Genomic DNA, 7,907 nt, shown 5'->3' on the forward strand with positions numbered 1-7,907 from the left:
CCAGCCAAGCCTGTGACCTGCTCGGATACAGAGTTTTGCAGCGATTACCTGTGCTCATCAATGTATGGCATCACAACCTCGACTTGCTGAAGAACAGCGAACTATGCCTATCTAAAAGATACAGGGTCGTCTACTGTAACAGATTTCTCCCAAATCGTTCCTTTGCCATATAGTCTTCCCTCATGACGAGATTCTAGAACTCCGACCCTTTTGATGTCCAAATAATATGTGTAGAACTCAATGGCCTCCTCCGTTTACCATCCTTCAACCATACCCCCTTCTGGACTAAATCTGTTCCTAACATACCTCCTGAAAACTTTCATCAATCTTTCGAAAGGGAACATCTAATGCAGGTACATTGGGCCAAGGGCTCTAATTTGGTCAACAAGATGAATGAGCAGATGCAATGAGATATCAAAGTAAGTCGGCGGGAAATGCATCTCAAGCCCAAAGAGAGTTTTGGCTATGTCCTGCTGCAGCTGCTCTAGCGTGGATACATCAATAACCTTTTTTGAGATTATGTTGAAGAACGAGCAAAGCTTTATGATTGGGGCGCGAACCTTTGGGGGGAGGATACCATGCAGGGCAACAGGGAGTAGCTAAGTCATAATGACATGATAGTCATGGGCCTTCATAGGGCCATAGTTGAACTTGAGTTCTCTCATGTTCACTAGCCTCTTTGGGTTCGCACAGTAGCCCATCGGAACTTTGAGTTCATTGAAGAAAGAAATAAGCGGACGCTTTTCTTCCTTCTTCAATGTCCATGACGTAACAGGAAGTTCAAACTGACCATTCTCTAGCTCCACGAGATGTAGCTCCTTCCTGATTTTCAAGTGTTGTATGTCTAGGCGTGTGGCTAGTGAATCCTTCGATGTCCCCCGGTGTCCATCAAGGTGTTAAGAGTGTTAGCGCACATGTTTTTAGTGATGTGCATGGGATCAAGACAATGGCGTATACTCAGAAATGGCCAGTAAGGTAGTTTCTAAAAAACCAATTTTTTCTTCTAAACGCTCCCATCAGGCGCTGCTACTGCATTATCTCCCTTCCCAAGGACAACCTCTAGTTTGTTGAGTTCTCGAAGTATCGTAGGCCCGTCTTGATATTTTGGAGCTAAGAGTTTCTCAATAGTATCGTTGAAATCTTTTCTGTTCCTGCAGTAAGGGTGATCCTTAGGTAGGAACATACGGTGTCCCATATAAACTATCTTTGACTTATTTGGCTGATTTACCGCATCAGTGTCGTCCAAGCACTCGACACATCCAGTATAGCCTTTTGTCTTCTCTCCGGACAACGAACCTCGACCTGGCAGGTCAGTGATTGTAGCGATAAGTACTCCCTTGATCATGACATGTTCTTTTTTGTACTCGTCCCAAACATCGGCACACCCTTTTCAAACATCTCCACTAGTTCATCGATCACTGATTCTAGAAACACATTGATGTCGTTCCCAGGTTGTCTTGGCCCTTGGATCAGTAGTGGCATCTGGATGTACGACCGCTTCATACAGACCTAAGGTGGAAGGTTGTATATACAGAGCGTCACTAGCCAGGTGCTATGATTGCTTCTAACCTGGTCGAAAGGATTCATCCCATCTGTGCTCAAAACAAACCAAAGATGCCTTACCTCTCCATCGATGTCCTTATAGAACATAGTATTGATAGTCCTCTAGTCATGTCTATCGGTGGGGTGTCTCATCATTGTATCTTTCTTAGGCTCTTCGCCATGCTAGCGTAACAGCTTGACTGACTTTGCATATACAAACAGCCTATACACCCGGGGAGCTATAGGGAAATACCAAACGACCTTTATGGGACCTCCTCTGGTCTTGATACCCTCATTTGACGGCCCTTCCTTGTACCGTGGAGCTTCACACTTGGGGCACTTGTCCAAGTCTTTGTATTTTTCTCCACGGTACAATATGCAATCATTGGAACACGTGGATTTTTTCAACCTCGAGATCGATGGGGCAGATCATTTGCTTGGTCAAGTATGTCTTTTCTGGCAACTCATTTTTTTTTCTGGGAGCATTTTTCTTATTATACCTAACAACTGATCGAAGTCTTTATCTCTCAATCCGTTTATCGATTTGAACTCTAACAGCATGATGTCGGCTTCCAGTTTGCTCATTGGACAATTCCTATACAATGGTGTTTTGCCATCTTGTCTCATTTTCTCTAGCTTTCTCAGCTATCTTTCACTAAGACATCCGGTCTCTATATTACGTAGCAGCTGAGAAATGTCATTGTTATCCTCGGTGTCGTCAGCTAGCGTGTTCCTAAACATATTATTAACTTAGGCCATAGGTACCGTATTGACACTAGGTTCCTCGTCAGCATCGTGGATGGCTACGTCAGGCATGTCCACATCATCATCGTTTTCCTGCAGATGTGTGGGCGGGGCGTGCCCCATCGGCACTGCTTAGACCTCATGCCAGCCATCGGCGTCTGGAGCGGAGATGCGCTGGCGGGCGAAGCCCCGTCCACGACGCCCGAGGCATTGGCGGGCGGGGACACGGCCATCAATGGGCCGAGCATAGCAGGCCGTGCACCAGCTGGGGGCGCGACCGTGGCCGACGAGATTTTGCGGTTACACCGCCCGTGCACAACGCCAGCACCAGTAGCAGTGTTGTGCATGCCTCCGGCGACGTTGGTTGGCCAGGCTCCCACAGACAGGGGTGCTTGCTCCGCTCAACAGCAGCGATGTCGTGAGAGCCTCCGACGATGAGGCGTGGCTTGGCACGCTCGGACAAAGGCGACATCCGGAGCTGCAATGAACGAGGAAGATGTTCAAGCCTGGACACCGGAGGAGGCCCGCTGCGGCGAGCTGGATGCCGAGTCGTCCTCGTCATCCAAGAAATCCTTGACTAGGACCAGCGACTCATCCTCCGTCAGCCGCGTCTCGGGCTGGGCGAAGGAGGTTCCCCGCTGGTGTTGTCCGGCCTTAGCGGCGGCGCATCGGTGGTAGAGCCCGATGGCGCGGGTGACAGAGTAGCGCCCCCCCCCCCACCCCCCACCCCGCAGAATCCTACGGGGGGTGGGAATGGTGGCGGCCGGGGAGGCTGCGCCCGGCATCGGCGGCGGCACGGGCGCGAGGGAGCTCGTGGAGGAGCCCCAGCGCCGGATTCAGAGGAGGCGGGCTCGTTGGCGGCCCCCGGCTTCAGCGCTGCGTGGGCAGCGAGGAGGCCTGTGCAGGTGCCCCAGCGGTGGCAGCCGCGGCTCCGGGCGGCCCGGCGGCGCGGCACGAGCAGGCCACGGTTCCGGCGTCCGCGAAGGCAGGGGTTGGTGGAGAGGAGGGGGAGGAAGAGGCGGGAGGCGGCGGCGGCGGGGCGGCGGCGGGGTGAGGCCGGTCACAGTCGGGGCGTCGGGTTGGGGTTAGCAGGTAAGCAAGAGTTTTCTCTGCGATGCCCGTACCAATTAATTCCAATGACAAAATATGGTTTCCATGAATATAATTGAGGTGTGTATATATAATATATATAAAACCCTTATTATAAACGCAGTATACCATACCACCAACGTGTTAATGAAACAACTTGATGGATCGGTCCAAATAAGTAGGACCGGACCTGATGAAAAGAAAGGGGGAAAAATAACGAACGAACATGCCAGACAAAGATGCTTCAGGAGTGTCTTTTGTTGGGTGATCTTCTGAGGTAGTAGTGAATGAAGTGTATCTGTGTGTGTCTGTCGAGTGTCGACTGTTGAGTCAGTGTTGGTCTGTTTGGACGACGACATGCATCAACGACCTCTCGGCCGGCCGGCGCGCGTCGGCGGAGTCGTCAGCTAGAGGAAGTCGACGCTGAACTCGTCCTCCAGCGCGCTACGGGCGAGGTCGAAGCAGGAATCCGGGAGGTCCCGCCGGATCGGGAAGCCCGCAGCGCCGCCGCCGCTGACGTTGTGACCATGGAGCCTCGCTGCTCCGTGGTGCTGCCAGGGGCTGTACTTGGCCGGGTCGAACTGGTACGCCCCCTCGGCATCGCAGCCGAACATGTCCATGCGCGGCGGCATGGGCTCGCCGCCGACCACATTATTGCCGCTGCAGGTCCAGGTGCCGTTGCTGTCGCCGCCGCCGCCTGTGTAGGCGGCGCTGTACGTCGTGGCGGCGTCCGAGACCACGTCCACGCCGCCCCCGCCGTAGTCGCAGAGGTGGTTGTCGGACCGGCTGAACGAGCCGTAGGAGCCCGCCCGCTGCATTGCCGGGACGTTGGTCACGTACAGTGGGTCGAAGCTGACGGTCGGGGAGTGTGGCGCGAGAGGGTCGTCGCTGCTGGCGGCGCCCATAGCGGCGAAACAGTGGTCGTCGGTTGATGAGGCGAGCTGCTTGTCGTCCTGATGACGATGGGGCGCCACGGCGTTGTCGTCCGCAGCGACGACGTCGTCGTTGTTGAGCGGCTTGTGGGTGGCGGGGTCGATGCCCCGCTGCCGGAGCTTCTTCTTGATGCACGAGTTTCCAGAAGTTTTTGATCTCGTTGTCCGTCCGCCCCGGCAGCTGCGATGCGATCTGGGACCACCTGATGGATCACGTACAATCACATGTATATTCACATGATGCATGTGTGCTTACATGTATGTGTGTAGTATGTGGCTGTCATAACAAACTGAGTGAGATTGCCATTGTTGATTTCAAGTGCAACACTAAAATAAATCAGCAAGTGTGGGTTGTGGCTGGCTGCCTGCCCCTGCTAAGTACTCCAGCAAAGAAGGAAGCTGTTACGTTTTAAATGCATGATGCATGCCATGCGTGTTGTGTACTAATTTACCTGTTGCCTAGTATCTTGTGGAGGCTGATGATGAGATCCTCCTCCTGCTGGGAGAAGCTGCCCCTCTTGAGGTCAGGCCTCAGGTAGTTGATCCATCTCAGCCTGCAGCTCTTGCCGCATCTCTCCAAGCCTACACCAAACCATGAGTATATATCAAATGCAAGATCGCGCTGAGGCAACAGCAGGTGATTATATATGAAGCCAATTATTAATAAGCATCGTATACATACTATATATTGTGCAAGAGAAGAGACTAATAATGAATAATTAGCTGAATATATATAATGCCAGTCAAGTGACTATTATATTGAATTGATTGAAGTAATACACAATTATACAGTACATACCTGCGAGCTTTGCGACTGAGCTCCAGCAGCCAACGCCATATCGGATGATGTGATTGTAGAGCTTCTCGTCCTCCTCCGGCGACCACAGGCCCCTCCGCAGCTTGGGCCTCGTCGCCGCCGCCTCGCGCCCCATGGATCGAGGGCGGCGGCTGCTGGCCGGGCAACTAATTAACACGCTCTAAGCTGCTCTTTGCCACCGCCCGGACGGCGCGATCGACCGTTGCTTGTGCTGTGGGATCAGATCATGGATCAGTTTCTTCAAGACTAGTACCGCAGGGCGCAGAGCAGGCAGCAGCCGCCAGTTAGCGGCAGGTGATGGAAACAATGATGATGAGACGGCCTGGCGGGCGATATAAATTAAAAGCGACGGTTGGCTCGCTATCTCAGCAGCTCGGCTCAACTCTCAGAAGGCAGTTCGATGCTTGAGACTTAAGCTAGAGATAACAGACCGACTGCGATCTTATTAAAAGTGGAGCTGAAGAAACTATAGCTTGTAACTAAATAAAAGGGGAGAAAAATAAAGTAGCAACCAGCAGTGGTCTGTCTCACTCTCTGCGAGCAAGATCGAATGGGAGAGAGAGAGAGAGGCCAGGCACTCTAGCTAGCTACTAATAAAGTGAGATTGAAGCAAGGTAAGGGCAAGGCCCCCGTGGGCTAATGGATGGGGGTTGGGTTGGAGAAGATTTAAGGAAATAAAGCAGGTAGCTTGAGGTGCGGGGAAGAGCAAGGGCGATCAAGTACAATAATCCCACGATGCGACAACAAACTCCATAGATCCATCGGCAGCAATATAGGCTCCGCTCGCTTCGCTGAAAAAACAAGTTGAAACATTGTTCCGATTGATTTATTGTGAGAAAAAAATACTGTTCCGACTAAAAAAACAAACTGAAAAAAATAAATTATAAGAGAAACGAACATTCATGGCAATGCACGCTATTAGCTAGCTAGCTGCATGTGGGGGCAATGCAATGGCAACCAGCATCAGTCGACCACACCACATGCATTATCGCCGTCTCGTCATCATCATCGCCAATTCGTCAGCTCCCAGCAACAGTACCTGTACGGGGTAAAGGTGCTTAGCCTTTTTAATTATTGTTGTCATTAGCTAACCTCCGTGGCCTTTTCCCTTTATCGTCATTTCCCTTCTCTACGTCCCGGGTGAGTGGTGGTGGTCGGGATATGACACGCTACGTATATAATTTACTATACACATGCACTACGGGAAACGGGTTCTTTGCCGAGTGCAAACTGCTTTGCCGAGTGTTAAAAATCGAGCACTCGGCAAAGACCTTCTTTGTCGAGTATCGCACTCGGCAAAGAATTGTACTCGGCAAAGAATTCTTTGTCGAGTGCCGAGCACTCGATAAAAAAGGGCACTCGGCAAAGTACTTCTTTACCGAGTGCCAGGCTCTCGACAAAAGATCGACACTCGGCATAGGCTGCCCCGCGTAACGGTGTTCGGTCACGTCCTTCTTTGCCGATGCCTGCTGTTAGACACTCGGCAAAGATTTTTTTTTTGAAAATACTTTGCCGAGTGTCCCTGACACGGCGCTCGGCAAAGTTTTAATTTTTTTTTGAAATGTCTTTGCCGAGTGCTCACTGATTCGGCACTCGGCAAAGATAGAAATTAAAAAATTACTTTTTTTTAAATACCTTTGCCGAGTGCCTTCCCCTGTGAAGGCACTCGGCAAAGAGGAAATTTCTATAAAAAAAAAAATCAAAAAACCTCTTTGCCGAGCGCCTTATTCTTGGCACTCGGCAAAGACCCCCTTTGCCGAGTGCCATGCCCCGGCGCTCGGCAATTTTTTTTGTTTTTGGCCTCCAAATTTTTTGTGCAGCCCTTTTTAAGTACCAGGAACTTCTCGTTAGAATTTGAGGATTTTTTTTTGCTTTTTGATATATTTAGTTAATTTTTTCGTTTACTTGAATTTTTTCGAAAAATATAAATTTGAACTGCACGTGGTGTGAATAATGGAATTTAATGATTCAAAAAATGATAGTCATGTTACTGAGTGTAGTGTGAGGCCGCATCCAGGAACGGACCCGAAATTTCGGACATCTTGTTCACGAAACATGACCGCGAATTTGCGTGCGAAGTGTTTTTAAATTCTATAAAAAGCAAACGAAGTCCGAAAATCATGAAACTTACGATGCTTACAAACCAAGACATCTCCACATGTGATATATGATACCGGGCGCAGCCGCCCTTCCCCATGCCGCGCGCCGCCCGCCGCAGCCCCTCCCCGCACCGCGCGTCGGCGCCTGCCCCCGCCCCCACCCCCGTGCCTGCGTGTGACCGAGCGTGGCCAGCTCGCCGACGTCGGCCCGCCCACACCGGCCTGCCAACGCCGGCGGGTGGAGGAGGGGAGGAGGAGGAGGGGGGGGGAGGAGGCGAGGAGGAGGAGGAGGAGTAGGAGCCGGCCCTGCCCCCGGCCGTGCCCCGTGGACCGCCCGCCCCGACGCCGCCCGTGCTCGACCCCGTTCCCGACTCTGGCGACCCCAACCTCGACCCCGACGCCGCCCGACCCCGACCCCCGGTGCCCGTCAGGTATGGCCTCTCTCTTGTTGTTGTCGTGGTAGTGATAGTTGTAGTAGTATTAGTTGTAGTAGTAGTGCTAGTGGTAGTAGTAGTATTAGAAGTAGGGGTAGTAGTAGTAGAACTAGTGGTAGTAGTAGTAGCAATAGTGAAAGTAGTAGTAGAAGTAGTGGTACTACTTAGATATATTCTTCTGTATGGATTGATATCCAAACTACATGGCTTTTGTTGAGACATATGTGCTTGTCGGCCATCATGCCGTTGT

At 51.5% G+C, this 7,907-nt stretch overlaps 1 protein-coding gene and 1 pseudogene across 1 annotated transcript; one reads left to right on the forward strand and one right to left on the reverse strand.

Annotated features, from left to right (window-relative positions):
* Positions 1-3,039: 3,039 nt before the first annotated feature.
* LOC136460657 (uncharacterized) lies at positions 3,040-3,375 on the forward strand. The gene has a single exon (XM_066460277.1). It carries the CDS (start codon positions 3,040-3,042, stop codon positions 3,373-3,375), a length of 336 nt encoding a protein of 111 aa, XP_066316374.1.
* A 99-nt stretch (positions 3,376-3,474) lies between these two features.
* On the reverse strand, positions 3,475-5,727 carry LOC136458347 (myb-related protein Hv33-like; annotated as a pseudogene).
* Positions 5,728-7,907: the final 2,180 nt, after the last annotated feature.

This window comes from Miscanthus floridulus, chromosome 6 (genome assembly GCF_019320115.1).
Source record: "Miscanthus floridulus cultivar M001 chromosome 6, ASM1932011v1, whole genome shotgun sequence".
NCBI lineage: Eukaryota > Viridiplantae > Streptophyta > Magnoliopsida > Poales > Poaceae > Miscanthus > Miscanthus floridulus.